Genomic DNA, 21,092 nt, shown 5'->3' on the forward strand with positions numbered 1-21,092 from the left:
CCTTGGTTGAATTTCATTAGTCATTTTAAGCTAATTTCCCAAAGGTGTCTTTAAACAAATTTTTGCCAGAAAATGATGGAAAAAGTTCTTCTACAATTTTCCATTTACTATTTGCATTTCAAGTTTGATTTGAATCCCATTTTGTCATTAAAAGAAATCATTCCTATAGGGGTATGATCCCTCATGCATCACCACTGCCCTAATCTGAATCTTAAATTGACTCAAACTACTGCATAATCATCTCTGGAGAAGAGACATTTGAACTGTAGCACAAAGGCTTTTTGTAGCTGTTATCACTTCAGATTTGTTTCATCATAATCCCTTGAACACAAGTTACTTCCAACAAGTTCTATGCATTCCTGAGAACAGTAAGCCTAAAAAAAAGTTTATTTTTTATTTGATGGCTGTTGGCCCATGTTCTCAAACCTGGGTGTCTAAAGTTAGCCCCTTAAATCCATATTAAGATGCATCAACAAAAGTAGACTGGTTTTCAAAAGTGCAGTTTCAATGGGACTTATGCATACCCTATATTTCTGTGCCTTGATATGGATTTATGGGGCACTCAGGTTTGAAATGTTGCCCTGGTATCTCTTACCTATGTTGCTTTGTCTGGCATAGCAGTCCCAAGCATTCCTGAAGGACACAGACACCACTCCCTCAGAGTAAGCATCTTCAAATGTTCCATTTGTTTTGGAGGGAAAACTTTTCAGGAATAGCAAGCTGAACCTACAAACGCCACTTGCAGATTTTGGCTATATATTTTATATGCACGTACACAAACTGTACCTGTTACTGCTCTTGAAAAGAAAACATTGCACAAGGGAAAGTTTGTTTTCCCAGAATATCATATTTACTGGTGATTGATTATATTTAAGTTTATGATGAAATAGCTCATGCAGGACTTTAAACATAAATCCTTCAAATTACATGAAAAATGATCTTATGATTAAATGGAAGACTATCAACTCAAATTTGGCCCCAAATATTGATTTTGTGTTTAAAACAAAAAAGCTTCCACAAAACACATGATTCACAATTCAAATATTGAGAACCTTAAAATGAAACTAACTTCCTCCATTTCTGTGTCCATGCTGGAAGAATTTCAAAAAGTGAAGAGCACTGATCATAAAAAGATAACTATATTTTAAAAAATTATTCAATTTTAACAAGCTAAGTTGGGATCAGTACCAACAATTTTGGTTTACAGTAAGATTTCTTTAATATGACATTGCTCTTATAGGGCACAGGACTGGGCATCAGATCTGGGCTGAAATCCTGGCCTCACTGAAGTTAATGATTTCTCTTCCTGCCTCTGACACACACGTTCTATGTGACCTTGGCCAAGCCACTTAATGGTCTGTGCCTCAGTTTCTCTATCTGTACAATGAGGGTTTGCAAAGCTCTGCGGGATCTTTGGATGGAAGAATTGTCATCTTATTTCTTCAACTTTATAAAATATAGTTATAGGCACCCATCCTATAAAGTATCACGATCTAAATAATAGAAAAGGGCTACCAAAGAAATGAACACGCCGACCCTCTGCCCATTTCCTCCACAATAGCCTGAGAAAATGAGGGCTTTGCACCAGGCATGAAATATTAACAAAATGTGGGCTCTTGCAAGCCCAGGGGAAAGAAAATTCCAAACCCAAGGACCCATTATAAAGAGTGCCCTGCCTATACGTTTACACAGATGGGACTTGATCTTAAAGAGCTCAACTACAGCAGCCTGGTACAAGGAGAGTGACACTATGAAAAATAAATGTAGTTTTTGAAAAAGTCCCAGTAAAAAAAAGCTAGCTTATAGGACTCCCCAAAAATCTATAAAAATGCTCACAAGCTTTTTATTCTAGCTGCTTAAAATAAATCCATGTACTTAAGACTATACATTCTTCCAGGCTGGGCCATCTTTGTTATATATTTGTACAGCAGCTAGCACAATGATTTGAGCCCTTAAGTGCTACCCCAATAGAAATTATTACTGCTTTAAAACACAGTATTAAACACCTTTTTTCCTGAGGAGTCAGCCACAAATGACAGTACAAATCATTTCAAGATTAATTTTTAAAAATATAGAACCTATAAAATAATCTGTTTAAGGTACTATTATATTGTAACCCAGCTATTACTATGGTCTATAGATTAGCTTTTTTTTTTTTTTAAACGTCAAAACACAATCAGACATTGCATTTCTGCCTCTACATTTACCAGGACGCAAACAGACTGCCACCCAGTGGATTAGAACCAAGTACACCAATTCAAAGCCAGTGGATTGAATACAGAATTGTTGACAATTTTATTTTCACTAAAATGTGCAGGAGTTATTTTGTTAATATAATAAACTGTTCAAATACATGAATGCTGTTTTCACTTTTGTCTGCAAGAAAATGTCTTGTGCCTGGAAGATCAACAAAGGCACCATGTGTGTAAAGCTTTCAGAATTACAAAAAAAATTAATCTACCAAATCGGCTCTCAGCACAGAAATTGTTAACTGGTGTAAACAATCACTTCAGAGACAGATTACAATCAAAATGCACAGAACCGCCTGTGACATTCTAGGAAAGGTTTGGTCACGCAGCATTCCTAGTGTAGTAGGAGAAATGCTGCATGGCACATGCTTATATGGATGGTTTGACAACTCCTCATATGCTGGAGTTCATTTGTATTTGTAAAATCCTTCACCAGTCTTCTTACCCATCTTCCTCTCCTCTACTAATTTATTCAGCAGCGGGCTCGGAGCAAACAGAGGATTGTTTGGCTCTAACAGATGCCACCCTGGTGGAAGAAAGGAAGGATAGGTTAGTGGTGACATTTATTATTTGCAAAGACGACAGGCTCCTAGATGTCAGGAACACTTCAGTACTCTTCCATGAAATGTTCTCATGTGGGTCTCGTCATTCTCTCCTATTTAAGTTCTTCCACTTTAATTAATTGGACCAGAGAAAAAGTTAGTGACTGTAGAGCCTAGTGATTAGGGCACTCATCTCAGATGGCAGATCCTTGTTCAAATCCCTTCTCCTTATCAGGCAGAGGGGGGGAGCTGCAGGTCTCCCACATCCTGGGTGAGTTCCCTAACCACTAGATTAAAGATAATCAGAGAGGTTCTCCTCCTCTCCCTCCCACCAGCTGTTCTGTGTGAACTCACCTGAGGGGGCTCAGCTAGGAGGTGGAGCACACATGCCTACTGGATCAAGTCCCTGCATGTGACTTAGATAGCCATCTTCCCTGAGATGTGAATTGCTCTGGGGCTCAGGTGGGAGATTGCCCAGGTCCCTAGAGAGAGGCTGCCGTGTGCATGACCAGATGCAGAAGCTTAGGTGCTGAGTGAGCTTAAGCACCTACAGGGTTAGGTGGCAGCTGAATGGAAGTTTTGTGCATTGCAGTGGTGTCTAAAAACAGGACTCAGACACCCATGTACCTTAACGGATTACACCGTAGGTATATTCTACATATTATTGAAGGAGGTTATCGCCATGGTCCCAGCAGCTGGGATATTATATAGTGCTAAAAATACTGAGGAGAGTCTAGGAGACAAGAGGGAAGGACTGGAAGAGCAAGGGTGAAAGAAGGATTTTAATCTGTGCAACAGTCAGAAAACGTAACATTGCTCAGAAGTATTGATTAACAGAAAGCTCAGTGATTTACTGAAGAGCATTTTCTGGAAGTGAAATTCTGTTTCAAGCAGACCTTTTTAGAACACCAGCTGAATACATCTGAGCTGTTTAAACAATTCCAGTCAGACAACGTGTCAACTGCTCCTCAGCCCCCTATTTCTGATCAGGAAAGCAGGGCCAGTCATTAAACCAGTGTCCAACCATTTATCAACTGGGGTGAGAGGGGCCCTTCCCTTCATCTTGAGACCTACTGCATGCTGGGGAGCAGCTGTCATGAAACATGTCACTATGGTAACCTCTGCAAGGACAGCACTTATACCTGACCCCTCAAAATACATTTGCCAGAATAATTCTACAGGAAAACAATTACTATGGGCCCTTGTTACTGAGCACAGCAAGGGGAGGCATTAGGTTATAGGGATAATAGGTTGGAATCAAACTCAGACCATCTTCTTTTGAGGTCTGACATCTTATAGCCATTGAGAAGCCAAGAGCTTTAGAACTGCGTATTTTGTTGTTCACTTATACATGACGAGACATTCAACTTTTAACACATATAAATGACTTCTCTATTAGCTCTGTAGTGAAATATGGTTTGTAAAACATGTTGGAAAATGAACTGGAGGAAATAGATTCCTAAATACCTGTCACTTCCAATTCATCCCTCTTCTCCCTTTCTTCCCCATTTTTCATTAGCTTCTACAGTTTCATTGGGATTATTAACCTGCATTGATACCTCTCCGTTGAAAACACAGTCTACATCAGCCAAATAACCATTCTTGGTTTTCCCATCAGTAAAATGAGGCTACTACTACTTCCCTACACCTCACAGAGATGTTTTGAGGATTGAGCTCTTGTTTGAAAAGGGCTTTCAGGATATTAACACTTAAGTATCGTGCTCAGCAATAAACACTTTAACACTAAAGGTAGAGTATGAGCAACAATAATGACAAACGTGTCTGGGAACACTCTCACACACTTGTTACAGAAGGAAGACTATATAATATTTATATGAGAAATTCATTAGAAGTGATATGTACATATTTATGCTTCTTATTTAAGCCTCTACTACCCACAATCTGAAGACTTACGCTCCCAGCTCACCCACTGGAGATCGTCTTGACAAAGAGACTAGTTTAAGACGATTCCCAATGATCACTTTTCCCCTCCTAGTATCAAGAAAAGTGTCTGTAAACTGAGAACTCTGACCGCTCTTCCTGATGTTTCCCAGTTACTTTTCCACACAATCTTTACACCATTCCACGAGAAGGGAGCTCCCTTTCACCCAACTTGCTTAACTCTATGGCAAACTTCCAAGTTATCTCTCACAATTACCTCCAGTAAACACAAGCCTGCATTTAGAATTTGCATGTCCTTGTGCTGTGATTCCTATCATATATTTTTGCTGAATCTTTATAGCTTCCCCTTATGCTGCTATGAACTGCCACACTCTCCAGTCACTCTGGCACTCAAAAGCAGACAACTTGTTTTTCTGCAGTGTGCAATCCATTTTCCTAATTGTTTGATTAGAGTTGCAGTAACCACATTTATTTTAAAGAGGTGGGTTTCTCTCTCCAAAATAACTGTTGGAAATCAATTAGTAGAGCTCCTCCAATCAAAACAAAAACTGCATAGGCAAAAGGGTTTCTTATTTCACTTCATGTATACACATGCACCATTCGCCAAGGAGATTTAAGTCAGTTTTACAAATTAAAGCCAGAGAAGTTTGGAAGCGATTTTACAGAGTGAGTTTATGGTGTTCTTTGGAGCACAACATCTCTCCTCACATTCTTTAAGGGGGAAGAGGAACAGTTCAACAGTTCAGCTCCATTTCATGCTTCTCTCACCCCCACAACATACTGTGGCCTGGTCCCTGTTAGAAAAGCACCTATATTCCAGCGGTGGGCTATGTTAGCAAACTGCTCAAAGCCTGAGCCATGGCTGCATTAGCAGCTGAACACCAGTGCTGCAACACGGGTACTAATTATTCTAGTGCGGATGCACCAAAGGGACCCTCAGAACCACCATAGCCACTTGGCATGAACCATCCCTATGTCGTACACACATGCCTTTGAAAACGAAGGCGTGTTATTATTGATGCTGATTGATCATTCAGGATTATTCTCCCAATCCTTAACTGGCAAAGTCACTTACACTCAGTTTAAACTGAGGAAGAGTCAGACTTAAGTTGACACCTCCAGTTACAATTTAGCTAAGAAAGAAAGAAAATGCATATACAGTACCATCTATAATGTATTTACTGGTATCCAACCCAACATAGTCCAGCAGTTCAAATGGACCCATGGGATAGCCAGCCCCCAGCTTCATAGCAACATCAATATCTTCCTTTGATGCATCTCCTAAAGAAAATATTGACAGTTTGATGAACAGAGAAGATTCTGCATCTATTTGCCATCATTTTTAAATAATTAACACAGTGTTATTTCATGCTGGCACAGCTCTTTACAGTAATCTTTGCAGGTCCACTGAAACTGAGCCAGCAAACAGTAAATGTGTTATGGAAATAAGCGTTGTGTTTGGCATGGTTATCAGCAGAAATATAAAACAGTAAATATTAAGTAGTATACAGAATAGCGCTATCTGGCTATCCTCACTGGCATACAGAATAGCGCTATCATCCTCACTGGCATACTTTCAAGTACAGATTAAGGCCAAATACATGGACCCACAGATCAAAGTTGTGAGAAAAATCCAGAAGCCAATAAACCGATAGACCCATGGGGGCTCAACGGCTACAAAATGTGGGCCCAGCCAGCAAAGCAGGAGCAGGCAGGAAGTGCTAGAAAGAAGAGTACAAAGCTGGGCCTCTCCCACAGTATGTTTGTGGGCCTAATTCCTATTTTCCTGACTTCGTCCTTATTCTATTGCCTATTTCGGCACAGGCTTTTGTGCTGTATGTGAGGATCATAATAAAAAAGACCCCCTAATCCAGGGCACGCTAGCAGGAGAAGAAGAAAACACCATTTTAACTGAAGTTAAAGTTGTTTGAAACCTTGCAAACAAGTCACTTTGAAGAAATGTTGTGCTTCATTATTTTTAAGTTTTCATAAAAATATCTTGCTCCGGTGTAAGTCTCTGCATTTCAGACTTTCTAAAAATACAAAATACAAAATATACAAAATATACAAAAATATACAAAAATTTCATTAATAAACTTCCAAAACACTGAGACTTTTAATTTATAGCTTTATAATGAGAATCTGAGAAATAATTTCATGTGGTTTAAAAAAAAAGAAAGGAAAGGAAGGTAGAACAGAACTCAGCCAGATAAGAGATTAGATACAGAGAAAGATGTCAGGACAGGCTAGCCATTAAGGGGACATACACAAAGCTCCTTGGAGTCAAAGGGAATCTTTCGATTGACTTCCAGGGACTTTGGTTCAAGCCTGAAGTGATCGAGTTAAACAAGTCTCAAAGGGCCCAATTCTGTGACGCGTCAAGTCAACTCCCACTAAGATTGCTGAGAAATGAGAGTGTGCAGCAGCTTGTAGGATTCAAGCCCCTGGGCTCCATTCTTATTCATAAATCAACGAGAATGCTCTGAATTGTGGAACATGAGCAATCCATTTTCAAACAGCCTTTTATTTAAGCATGACACCTTCAATTGCTGATCCACTTCTGAAGCAGCTGTTTTTAAGGCTCATTTCCCTTTCTGTGCCCTTTTTTAAAAAATCATGTTGAAATGTTTGGGATCCACATTTTACTTTTGAAAGATGGTAAGAACCAGCCTGTTTCACTAATAGACAATATTTTTTTTAATGACGCTTAATTTCAACGTGATTTAAACTATTGGGCCTAATTCATCACAGCTGAATGGATGCAACTAGGTTGAAGTTCATGGAATTGTACCTACTTACAACAGCAAAATATTTGGTTTACTTTCTTTGCTATAGTAGATACGTTACCACTGAAGCTCTGTCTACACTACACACCTTTTAGCGACAGCTGTGCCACTGTTTGTCGGTAGGAGAGAGCTCTCCCGCTGACAAAAAGCTTCCACCCTCAACAAGCAGCGGTAGCTTTGTGGGCAGGAGAGCTCTGCTGCCGACAAAGCACTGTTCACACAGGTGCTTTTCGTCAGCAAAACTTTGGTCGTTTTGGGTGGGGGGGGGGTGAGATTTTTTTTCACACCCTGAACGACAAAAGTTTTGCTGACAAAAGTCCAGTGTAGACAAAGCCTTAGATACCTGACCACCTACAGACATTAACTAGTTGGAGGAGAACTCCCTGTCCCCTAGAAACAAAAAGATAGAATACAATTAGAAGGATAACAGTACAAAAAAAGCTGTTCCCCAATTCATAGTCAGAGCTACCTAATTACAGGATTCCATGTAAGCCAGACTCATTTACTGGGGTTTCTTGGTTTTTCAATAAAAAGAGCGCAATATGAACTCTCCTATACTAATCCTCATAATAAGGCACCAATTTAAATAATTACTTGAACAGTTTCATTAGAGGAATAAAGTCTATGCAAAAACTGAAATCCTGAAATCTTTATTCAGGCACAATACCACATTTGAGTCAGTGGGTACTTTGCATACCTAAGGACTTCAATGATTGACCCCATAAAATTAAAGTTTCAATGTTTATTATTGTCAAGAAATATCCTAGCTTCCCTGCCAAGGTCAGTAGAGTAATTCTCTTTTTCTAACCTGACTCGAGTCACTACCATGAGGATCAACACAAGAGGAACAGATAGGATACAACACGTTCCAACAGAGAATATGAATCAACGTGAACTTCAGGTCTTCAGGCTTTAAAGCAACTTCAATCAACACACTAAATTTATTCATTAAATAATTAAAGTTCATTAATAAGTTTTAAACAAGTGTGGAATCCTTGTAGTCTTCAACCAAAAACACCAACCAGAACAAAGCTGAAATCAAAATAATGCTTTTGCTTAGGCAAAGGGGAGTAGATATTATAAAATCTTTGTCAATTTTTTCTATAAATTTAAAAATATGTTGTCTTCCTAAGTGCGTAAAATCACGTCCATCATTTAACAAAGGCATCTCCTTAACACATTAGAACACCCACACAATGTATTCCAAACTGTGATATTTTATTAAGAGAAAAGCTGTCCCTCTCCACCCCCACTCCTTTGCCTTTCAAGTCACTGTAATTTGCTCTATTCTCCCTTCGAGATGTAATTAGGTACATTTGTTGATGGATAAACAAGTAGCACAAGTTTAAATTTCTCCTGGAGATCAAACCATCACTTCCATAAGCTATAAAGGAGATTTTTTAATATTTATAGCATATTAGCAGGAATCCTGGTAATGGAGTGCTTTCATCTGTAAGAAAATGCTGCTTTCAAAAACAAAACTTTGAAAAGACAATCTTAATAGCATGCAGCGATGAACAGAGTGCCTGAAATAAGAACAATTGCACTAACGTCTGGTCTACACTACCGAGGTTAAGTCGACACAAGGCAGCTTATGTTGACTTAACTATGGAAGTGTCTACACTTAGATTTTGCTCCTGCCGACGTAACTGCCCCACTACGCTGTTACTGGCCTTCAGGAATTATCCCACAATGCCCCAAACTGACAGTGCAATTGATACAAGTGCTCCTGGTGAGGATGTGCACTGCTGATACAAGGAGAAAAAGTGTAGACAGGCACAGTGTAATTACTGCGGTGCCTATATGCCAGTGTAAGTTAGGTCAACTTAATTTTGTAGTGTAGACATGGCGTCTGTAACTTGCCCTTATCCACTCACATTACTAGCTTTTTTTTTTTTAAATGGTTTAGGTTTTTAAGATTAACGGGGCTTCGTTATGGGAGTCAGGATTCCTTCCCTTCCAAATCCTAATGCAAAAGAAACTAGGAACTCCTGTTTTAGTGCTAAAGCAACTAGAGCTAGTGGGAGAGGAGCAGGAGGTTACTGGGAGTCAATGGGACTGAGGTTCTGTCTACACTACCGAGTCGCTCAGTCAGCCAGCATAACACCCCAGTATACACACAGCCTACAGCAACTGTAGTTTTTCTGTTGGTGTAGGAACACCAGCTGCACCTACACTGGGAATTTTGTTGGCATAGCTATGTTGGCCCAGGGGTTGGTTTTTTCAAATCCTTGACCACTGTAGCTATGCAGATATAACGTTTAAGTGCAGAAAGTCCAAGGTTCCTATGTGCCCAAGACACTTTTGAAAATGGGTATTAGGGCTTATCTACAAGAGGAGTTATTCCAGAATGCCATTCCAGATTAATTTCAGGTGCGGACACTCTTATTCCAGAAATAAGAGCGTCCGCACATGGAGTTAATCTGGAATAGTTAATCCACTTTAAACCCATACCCTACTTTATCCTGGATTAGTTTTCATGTGTACATATGCTCTTAGGCTTTTAAGATGTGTTCAAAAAGTCACCCATTTTAACCCAAGAACAGGTGTTCTAACCAAGCCAACTCTCCCCATCATCTCTAAACTTCAAGCATTTCCCAGCCATTGGAAAATTCACATAACCAATTTATAAATACTGATTCAGCATCCAGGGATTGCTCAGCATCTCAAAATTCAGGTGAGAAATTCTTTTAATTACATCTATAGGCTGACATTTGATGTGATCACAACCTTTTATCACCTAACTGATTCCTAAAAGATCAAAGATTTATAACAATCCCAACACTTATCGGAAGAGATTAATATCTAGCAGAGTAACATCAACATCCCACAGAGTAAATACCACTGGTAAATACCTCTCTCATAAAGCCGGACTGCTTCCATCAGGTATGGCACCAGGAGACGATTTACAACAAATCCTGGGGTATCCTGCAAAAAAAGAGAGAGATTCTAAATAAACCCTCTAAACTGATACTATTGCCAAATGTTGTATTACAAGTTCAACAAGGAAGTTTCTTACTAACTCACCAAGTTTCAGTTCACTCTGGACTACTGGTCTTTTGCTTGATTTACCTGTTCACTACTTTTGTTTAACAGAAATGAATCTAATAACTAAGAACTATTATGTGATCAAATATGGCTGAGGAACCTAAAAGTGCCTCATCCCCATTCTTAATTATTAATTCATCTTAGAAGACTCGGTGTTGCCTCTTAGAAAGCTACTTGGAAAATACTAGCTAGTCAGAAAAATTCTGCTGGTACTGGGTGTATTTGGTGATCTAGTGAGAGGAGTTCTTCCCTTCTGTGTGTGAATTTATTAATAAACAAACACATTCATGGCTTAAGAGCTTATCTACTCCTGTTGTTTATTCATCATTGTAAATCAAACTTCTGTGACATCATAATCACTTCAATAGCAACTAATACCAATTTTGCAAACAGAAGGTGATGATCTGGGTTGAGAATTATGCAGCAGGGGCAGGTTGACTCTCAACCAACCAAGATCTTGTTTTAATGTAAGCTTCTATAGTAATCAAAAATGTAAAGGGAAATGAAAAATAGAACATATGAAAGAGTACTGTAAATACCAGTATTATTTAATATACTATCACGTTAGGATAATTAATAAAAACACCACACCTCCCACTCTTACAGCAAGTATATACTCTGAGAACTTCACAATGTTAGGGAAGCATTATAATCCCCACTTTACACAGGGGAAAATTAACGCACAGAATGCTGAAGGAACTTGTCGAAGGTCTCACTTCCATAGTGCTTTTCACTCATGGAACTCAAAGTACTTTACAAACAGTTACTGATGAGAAGGGAAAGAGTTATCTACACTTTACGATTTGGGAATACGGAGATTTTAAAAAAAACCGCCAAAGACCACAAAGCAATGCAGTGGTACAGCTGGAAACAAAACCCAGGATGCCAACAACTACTTGACAATAATTCATTTTTTCTATGGGCCAGATGCCTCCATGAAAGGTGGGGAGCAATCGCGCTGCCCCCCCTTCCCCACAACTCCTGTCCCCAGAAGCCCTCTCTACAGCTAATGAGCAGAAAGCAGTGAAGATTAATACTGGCCTGACCTGCATTGAGAGGGAATAATGTGCATACACTACCCATAGTGGAGGATCCAAAAGCAAAACAGCACATGAACTGGCTGTGGTGCCTCAGGTGTTTGGAGGGCAAGGGGGCCAAGATTCCAGTGGGAGGGGTTTCTGCTTCTCCACTGTAGTTAGGGTCTGAATGGACTGGAGCAGTTAACTGTGATACCTGATCTGCACTAGGTTTGCCAGAACTATCCCTTGCCCTTTCCACACAACAGCCAGACCCACCCCATTCACACACTGATATGGCAGATTGGGATCTCTCTCTCTCTCTCTTTCAAGGACTTTTAGCTAGAGAGTTGTTCTCGCCTGAAGGGGTCTACATGGGAACGGATGATCTGCACCAGAAGCAGAGTAGAAAATTTTCACTGTATTCATGCAATTACACACCACCTTAAAATGAACAGTTTTTTAAAATGAGCAGAACAGAACTGCTGCGCGTCTCTCCTCACAATCTAGAGTTACTTGCCTTGCAAGATATTGGATTCTTTCCCAATGTTTTGGTAAATTCCATGAGTGACTCAAAAGTCTTTTGGCTGGTCATTGGTGTCTTGATGACCTAGCAGGGAACCAACATGTGTTAATAAGCAACCAGAAGCCATTTTCTCTCCCCATCCTGATAACTGTGCCAAAAATTAAACCATGATTCAGAATGTTCTCTGAATATTCCACAAAATATCTATATTAGGAAGAACAGTCACACTAACCCGGAAAAATATACATATAACAATAAAACAGTGAAACCTCTTTTAAAGCACTCCAAAGCACCCTCCATGTTCTGAAATTGTTACTGTAAGACATTTAAAAAGTCCATCAGGTGCAAAGCAATGGAGTTCATCTGTTTAGAACTCTACTGCAAAGCCTCCTGTGTGGATAGTATAAAAACTTCAAAAGCCATATGGTCTCTAATGCCCAGGGAAACACATTGGCGACATTCTAGAGAACCATGTTTACACACAGTTCTTCATAGAAAGGGCGTAACATGGCTTCCTTGGCCAATATAAACAGGTGCACAGACACTATTATATCAACACATGAAGTCTAAAGAAAACAGTTTTTAATTTCTACTTTTCAAACTGTGCAAAGGCCTTGTATAAGCTTAAGAGCAGGAAAGACCCAAGTTATTTTCTTAGCAATTTTGTCCTCACCTTTTGGCAAACTTGGATTTTTCTAAAGATTTTAACAGTTTGAACTGAACAAGATATCTGTTTACTTATTTATTAGTGCCCCAGAACGAGAAAATGATGCCAATACAGCTCTGGAAATAACGTTTGTTAGTTAACTTGGACTCTCTATGCAGCCACTCAGAATCAACTATGCTACATAAGCAGTGAGAGGCAGACTATATCACAAGATTTTCAGTGGAATTTGGTCTCCTAAACACCAGAATGACGACTGATATCAACACAAAAACACAGTGAGCATGGAATAAAAACCGCAGGATTTGTTTCTCAGCAGTAAAATGGTAGTGTTTTCTCTTCTGAAGTTAGATCTAAGCATCTGGAAGACATTCACACATAAGACGGTACACCAGTTTCAAGGAAGCTTAAATTTATTTTACTTCTAGGAATTTTGAAGCCCAAATACTAGTCTCTCAAACTGTCAAAGGAAAAATCCCCAAAAACTCTGTTCTTCTTTTCTGAAAAGGAGTCAGAGTTTAAGGCCAGAAGGGATCACCAGATCATCTAGTCCAGTCGTCCCCAACCTTTTCCAGGTGGCGGGTGCCAGATGACGAGCCACCGAGGACCGTGAAGCGGCAATGTCAAGAGGTGTCGCCGCCGAAATCCCACCAAAAATCAGCGGCATTTCGGCAGCGACGCCTCTTGGTGATGCCACTTTTCGGCGGCATTTCGGCGGATGCTTGTCCGCCGGCCAGTACGCGGGTACACACATGTGCCCGCGGGCACCGCATTGTGGACCCCTGATCTAGTCTAACCTCTTGTACATCACATGCCACCAACACCACCCAGCACCCACATACTAACTCCAACTATCAAAATTAGACCAAGTATTATGGCCCGTAGGAGACTAGACTGTTGTGTACCACAGACAGAGAATAGGAGGGGCCTGAGGGGCACCAATACCCGAGACCCCCGCAATGGCAGGGAAAAGATTAAGTGAGATATAGCCAGATAATCCTGGCAAGTGACCCACACACACATGCTGCAGAGGAAGGTGAAACCCCCACATGGTCACTGCCAATTTGACTGGGGGAAAATTCCTTCCTGACCCCACATTTGGCGATCAGTTAAACCCATGCAAATAAGAACCAACCAGGCAAGAGAATATCTGTCTGTGAAAAGTGTCCAGTTAGATTCAGTGAGAATTTCTGCATGGACTAAATAAGTGACCTTTAGACAATCGTCAAAGGGATTTGTGACAGATTTGACCTCAGCATCACAGCATCTTAACAGTGTAGTTTTAGTTAGCCACCTGGCTAGAGTGTCCAGAGTTCAAACTGTTAATCCTTAAAGCAAGTGCTTAAGTGTCACAGGATCAAAATGCACGTCCCACTGAAAAAAAATCTATATAAAATTTAAATACACTAGAACATTTTAAATCGATACTGAAGCCTGCTGCAGTGGCATGGGTACGTTCTCTCCAGATGTATAATCAAAAGTATCACTTAGCCTGCAATTCTGTTCTGAATCTCTTTCCTCCTCAAATATGTTTGCTTTCTTCCAGACCTCCACTTTTAGGTAATGCAATGCAAGTGGATTTCACCTATTCTGACCTTTGTCATTCTGAAACAAAGAAACTGAGTGCCATTCGGTTACCATATCGAGTCTTTCAGACAGGGCCTTAAAAGACACACAGGTTCATTTTCTCTAAACAGACAAGGCACTTTTGGAAAGAGTAGGGCCAAAATGTGCAATTCCTCCATTATTATGCAAGGTGCTGCGCAGCAGAGGACTATGTATCTAGGCAGGTTCTCATGTATTCATCACCACAGAATTTGAGTGCAATCTGATCCTACAGTTCATTGCATTCAGCACTGCTATAAAGATATGATTTGAAAAAGCACTAAAGTCCTTTAGAAGGGATTATCTATAATAAAATATTAAACAGAACTCTTAACTTGCTCACATTGTAACAAGACTCAGTTTTGCCCTTAAAACCATTTGTTACTTAGAGGTGAATGCTCATACTGGAAGGTAGGATCCGGCCCACTGTATATTAAGACCTGTCTATACACAAAGATGCCCAGGATTAATATAAAGTGTGATTTTTAAACAGATTTAGTTAAGCCAGTTCAAAAGGCCATGTGGATATTTTTATTTTTATTTAAATAAAACTTATTCCAGTTCAACTTAAATTGGGAACATGTTTAAGCTAAACTGAAATAAGCCACTCTTAACCAAAAATGAAGTGTTCACATTGGTGCAAAACTGTGGGTAGACAGATCTCTGTCAAGCATTTAATAGCAAAACTATTAATGTAAAATACTCTATATATGCAATATGAATGAATTATTGTTACTATAGGAATCTGAACTTGCATTTCTTTACATAAATGTTTAATGTCACATGGAATTAGGCCCCAAATTGAGGTTTCATAAAAATAAGCTTCATAAGACCTCAGGTAACTGAAATGTTTCTACATATTTGGTTACCACTTACTCAATGTTCAGACAGAGAACATTCCACCTGCAAAAACCCCCAACATACCTGTCCAATTTTTTTGAATGTTAACATTTATAGCCATGCCTGGTTTGTTAAATATGTGTAGTCAGAGTTTTCACTCAATTTGATAAAAATCACTGGAGATGACATGCCATGGGTAGTGTAAAGATGCTCACTATGTAATAAGGTAACATCCTGTTAGAGAGGTCTGATGATTGTATTATTGTATGATGTCTCTCTAAACAAAAGCTCACTGTTGTAATGATAAAGAAAAAACATACAAATGTGTGGTTTTTTTCCATCTGAAACACCTATTCTACCTAGTGAACACTGGTCTGCAGTGTTTGCCAACCCAAAAACTATGATGCTGCAGGACAGCCTGAAATTGAAAGAGCCTCTAGACAAAAGAAAAAACTAATATGTCTATTTCTGTTTTTAACATTGGTTTCAGCCCTACCAAAAAAGAACCCAGACAGATATTTATGCCTACATAAAGTCCCAATGCCAACACCCTTTGCAGGATCAGGACAGTGACAACTATAGCTGATTGGGAATTTTAAAAAACAAAACGGTTTTTCATTGGAAAATGCCGATTCCTCAAACCAAAATGTTCATTCATTTCAGTTTGACAAACTTCTGCCAGTGCACTCCAAGAGTTCTGATGGAAACCTGCCGGCTACATGCCTGGTGTTCTACCAGCTACCTTGAGGAGCTGCTGGGAAGCCTGGGTTTCCAGGGCCTGCAGCTCTGGGGCAGCTGTGCCATACAGATTGCCTCAGTCACAGACTCCAGGGCTTCCAGACTCCCTGCTGTGGAGACAGGACCATGACAGCCTCAGCTTGAACCAGGGCTCTCTGGACTTTTAAGACTCCCCACTCTACAGCAGGGGATTCCCCAGGCAGCCCTCCGGGTCCCTGGGAGCCAAGAGCTGCTAGCTGCTCCATTTCATTTTGGAGAAAAAAGTTGAACGGAAACATCTTGAGTTTTCCAAAATGAATTTTTTTTAGAATTTCTTTTCTGTGGGAAAATATTTTCTCATTGTCAGAGTTTCCCCATGGAATGGAAATTCTGAGTTTTGACCAGCTCCAGTGATGATACACAGTCTTGTAAATACCACTTTGTAAGCTGTCCTGAAGATTAGTCCTCAGTATTCACTATGCAGGGTGGAGAATTTCAGCCTGCAAAGATCTGCCATATGATTCATGCCTCAAGAGAGAGAAATATTTTTACAGCAGAAAATGTGTATCATTTCACATTTTCAGAACTCAAAAGATGGGCAGATTTTGTTCAAATGTTCTTGAAATATCATGTATTTTAGGACTGAGATAAGGCATGGAAGATTTCATCCAGAAAATTATTACAAAAAAATAAGCCTCAGAAACTAGGACGTTATAATAGATGGCACAACATAGATGAATGTTGTTACTGAGGAAACTCTAGAATTATTCATATGTTGGGGGCAAGGGGAAAAAAAAAAGAGAGAGAAAGAAAGAAAGAAGCACAGCACTTTAGGGCGTGGGGAGGAGGAAATCTTGCTTTGTAGGTGTTTGTCTCTGCAGTTTTTGGTTTGACCTATTTCAAAGATAGATACAGCTGTGAAATTCAAACTCCTTTCCCCTGCCCCCCACCCCCCGAGTGTGGGGGAATTATGGTAAGTGCTTCAGATCTGGGGTTATGGCTCACCCCTATTCCCACTGAATAGGCATCAGAGGTTAGAAAAAATAGTTATGTTGGTCATTATTTTTTGGTGAGGGGGATAAATTGTGCAAGGATTATAGTAGTGTTATGATGATGGGACGGACTTCATGTGCTCCTGTACACTTCCACAGGGGATGCATTTATTATTCTACTCTAAGTAGCAAGATGAATACATATTTTATGATCTATTAAAAAGATAGGCACCAGGCACATGTGCCTTTAGATGAATGGTGAAGTAGCTTTAAAATAATTGTATTTTTCGTACCTTAATACAACTGAGAAATAAAGATTCAAACCTGGTATTAAAAACAAATTATTTCAAAATCTCCACACACTTCGCCTGAAACGTTGCAGAAGCATAAAAATATATATTGTTTCAAAGATCCTGAGGATTAGATTAGAACGTTCTGAAACATTCACAATAAAGGAATTAATGACTGAAGGGACTGGCAACAGAACATGGGGTCTTTCACCTCTTTTAACATCAGTTCATATCCAGCCTGGGCTCGTAGGAACCATAATTCCTCTACCCGTTGCCTGATGACTTAAAACACAAAAAGTTCTTATCAGATAGTTGTCCATGTGACTGAAATCATCATCAAAACGGATGCTCTTGTTGGGAGTCTCAGCGGAGAGGCCAGAAGCTGATTGGACATGGATCAACCAGAGAGTCTTAGGAGTCAGAGATGAAAGAGTCCTGTTGGACTATTCAGTCCATCTCCTTCTCTTGGAATGGAGGTCATTTCATCTTCTTACCTCTAAAAGTAGCTCCTCCTGGTATGGAGGGCTGCACGCTGGGATACATCCTATTACTTTAATGAACTCTCAGTAAAGTGCAAGTATATTGCCATGCTATAATATTTATCATCCGAATACTATCAAACACTTACCTCCACAAGCTTCATCAAAGGCACTGGGTTAAAGAAATGGAGGCCACCAAAGCGGTCCTGCCTGGTGGTGGAGTTCGCTATGTCTGTTATTTGCAAAGACGAAGTGTTGCTCGCAAATATTGTGTTTCTGTGGGGAAAGGAAGTGAGGATTGTGTAAATGACAGCTATCTTTGTGAACAAGGTCTGTGCCCTAAAGATCAACAGACTTGCTATGGGCATTCAGTGGCTAATCAGGAGTGTCTTTTTTTTCCAGCTAGCCTATGGTAGGCCAAGTGTTTTTAAAAGTACCCCATCATACATAGCTGACACTACCCTTCACTGCTTTCCACAGCATAGAAAATAGCACCACAATGACCAATAGTTAAGCTTGTCTCTGAAAGCTGTATGAATTCTTAACTCCAAGAAGAATATATAGGTCACCTCACTGGATCAAGAAAAGTGTTTGTTTTTTTCCATTAAAAGTAGAAAAGTTTTGTAGTCCCCATCACAAATCTCTTATTTCAGGAAAATTCAGATCTAGGAGCCTAGCTTTTGAAAATTTTTGCCAATAATCTTTTTACAGTATACACCGGGGTCGGCAACATTTCAGAAGCAGTGTGCCAAGTCTTCATTTATTCACTCTAATTTAAGGTTTCACATGTCAGTAATACATTTTAACATTTTTAGAAGGTCTCTTTCTGTAAATCTATAATATATAATTAAACTATTGCTGTATGTAAAGTAAATAAGGTTTTTTAAATGTTTTAGAAGCTTCATTTAAAATTAAATTAAAATGCAGAGCCCCCCGGACCATGGCCAGGCCCGGGCAGTGAGAGTGCCACTGAAAATCAGCTCGTGTACCGCCTTTGGCACCTGTGCCATAGGTTACCTACCCCTGGTATACACTGACAGATCTAGACAGCAGATATATTGCAAAAGGGAAAAGTAGAGCAGGAAAACAGAGATGCCACAAAGAGACAAGAATTGCTGCATACAGCACAGTCATTCGGCAGACAGGACCATATCCAGATACGTGGTTGGTGGGGTGTTTTTTTAAGATTTATAATGGCAAGGGAAGGAAATCCATCCATTGGCATAAACCAGTTCTTAAATTTAAATAATTCATATATTACCTTCTGTTAATGAGATTTCAGAGCATTTTTCAATTATTAAGCCTCACAACACCCGTTAGATAGATAAGGTTTATTTTACTGATGGGGAAACTGAGGAAGAGAAAAATTAAGTGACTTGCTCTAGGTCGCACAAGTCAGTGGCAAAGTCAGGAATGAAGTCCTTACTTCCAGTTGCCTGTTCTAAACAGACTCCCTCGCAGAAAAACATCCCCTGGAGTCAGTCAAATGTTGTTATGTACCATAGTTCACTTAGCTATAACTATGTTCTGGGACAGGAAAAAGCTTTGGAGAAACTGTTTCTTCTTTGAGTCAGGAGAGCATCACAGAACTTGAGGGGTTAGAAAAACAATTGTTACGTAAAAAGAGACTGTGAAAGCTGCTGCATTTTTATTTCATGTACAATATCTGAATTTGTCTGACAATCACAAAAGTGTCTCTAAAAAACGTACCTACACATCTCCCCAGCTATCCTTTAATCACTTCTCCCTGGCAACAGCACCACAAAACAAGCCTTAGGGCTTGTCCACACAGTGCACTAGTCCACAGTAGTGGGATGTAAATTCTAGTGTAAGGAGCGCACCATGCTAGTGCACCTTAACGCGCACTAGGGAACTTTTAGTGAGTGCCAGCAGGGGCCGCACAGGCCAGTTAGTATGCAACATGCTAGTGTACATTAGCATTTACACCTCTCTAGACAGACTAATGCACTGTGTAGACAAGCCCTTAGATTATTCTGGGGCAGGGCACTGAAAGAATGTTTTTCACCCACAATTCTGATATCAGTAGTTAAGATTTCCGAAGATCAAAGAATATGAAGGACAACAATTCATGACCCACCCGATTCAGAATGTTCACCATTGCTTCCAATGAACTTCCATCCAGAAGTCTCTCAAATACTTAGAATCTTGTCTGTTAGGTTTGTTTTTCTCACAAACTAATGGTTGCATGATCCGAATTTTTTAGTTAAGCTTCTAATCTCTGAAATGCCCACTTCTGTGGGTAAAAATCAGAACCTTACTGTTAAATTAAAGCTTTGCATTGTTCTATAAATAGAATTTGGAAAAAATCCTCATTAAAGCTAGATTGTATCCGAGAGTGCCTTGCCCACATTATCTATTTAAACCAATAAACTTGTTTAAACCAAATTTAGATATAGGATAAGTGCCTCCATAACTTGGACCTCACAGTAAAAGTTCCAGCATAGAGCAAAGTTTTACAACCTTTGAAAATAGCATTTAGTAAATGGAAATACTGACAAACCCCTAATGAAAGATTTTGGCATCAGGTGTGCTTGCCTGCAGTGCCACCTAGTGGGTCCGAAGAAGAATTATACAGAATCTCAAAACTCAAAAGACGAGAAAAAATATAGCCTGCCAGTGAAGTTACCTACACTGTCCAGCTCCATTTTTTAAAATGCTGAAGTTGTGGATGAAAGAATTCCTCCTTCTGGCCAGTTTTGTAACACAATTTCAGAATACAAACCACAATCCAGACACTAGCCAGCTCCCGGCTGAGGTTGCTGCCTTAACAGAAAGATAAAACCTGGATCAACAGAAATGATAAGCAATGCCCACTACACAGAAATTGGCAGTGTACAGTTAGGGAGGCAGACAGAAAAGGCAGGAGGGCTCTCCGGAAAAGAAATAATGGAGAATTCTCACTATCCGATGACTGATGCTCCTGTCTAAAGTAGGAGCAACATAAATTAAATGCACACATAATAATGAATGCAGGAAGTGACATGAAAATCCTACACTGGTCTATTTAGAGCAGGACAGGAACTGGGTTAATGACAGTAGGACATGCAGTACATAAGGAGGGGAACCCATCCATATCACTATGCTGAAAATCAAATCCAGAGACATTACTCAGGGTCACTGATTACTTATGAAGAAGAGGCATCTTAAATACATTTCCAAATAGTAAGAGGATTCTCAAATGTAATACTGAAAACAAGATATCCTGCAAACACAATTAGGCAAAGCCCCAGGAAGAAATTACACTTCTCTATTTCCCTGTAACACAGTGCTGCTGTGAGGGTAAATTCATTAATGTCTGTAAAGTGCCAGCAAATCCTCAGATGGAAGGTGGCATAAGAATGCAGAGTGCTATGCATACAAATCAGTGGCATGATTCACCTAGGCTGAAATAGAAACCATGGGTGACAGCTGCAGC

The 21,092-nt window shown here is 39.7% G+C and overlaps 1 protein-coding gene across 2 annotated transcripts in view; it reads right to left on the reverse strand.

The window, feature by feature from the left end:
• Window positions 1–2,271: 2,271 nt before the first annotated feature.
• HADH (hydroxyacyl-CoA dehydrogenase) overlaps window positions 2,272–21,092 on the reverse strand; it is a 36,907-nt gene continuing 18,086 nt past the window's right edge. For both annotated transcript variants that reach the window (XM_039540029.1, XM_039540028.1), the window contains 5 exons: window positions 17,806–17,932; window positions 12,064–12,153; window positions 10,335–10,407; window positions 5,858–5,974; window positions 2,272–2,775 (listed from right to left, as the gene is read on the reverse strand). In XM_039540029.1, the coding sequence (XP_039395963.1) occupies window positions 2,657–2,775; window positions 5,858–5,974; window positions 10,335–10,407; window positions 12,064–12,153; window positions 17,806–17,932 (526 nt within the window). In that variant the 3' untranslated portion in view covers window positions 2,272–2,656. The remainder of the gene's footprint in view (window positions 2,776–5,857; window positions 5,975–10,334; window positions 10,408–12,063; window positions 12,154–17,805; window positions 17,933–21,092) is intronic.

Source organism: Mauremys reevesii, linkage group 5 (assembly GCF_016161935.1).
Source record: "Mauremys reevesii isolate NIE-2019 linkage group 5, ASM1616193v1, whole genome shotgun sequence".
NCBI lineage: Eukaryota > Metazoa > Chordata > Testudines > Geoemydidae > Mauremys > Mauremys reevesii.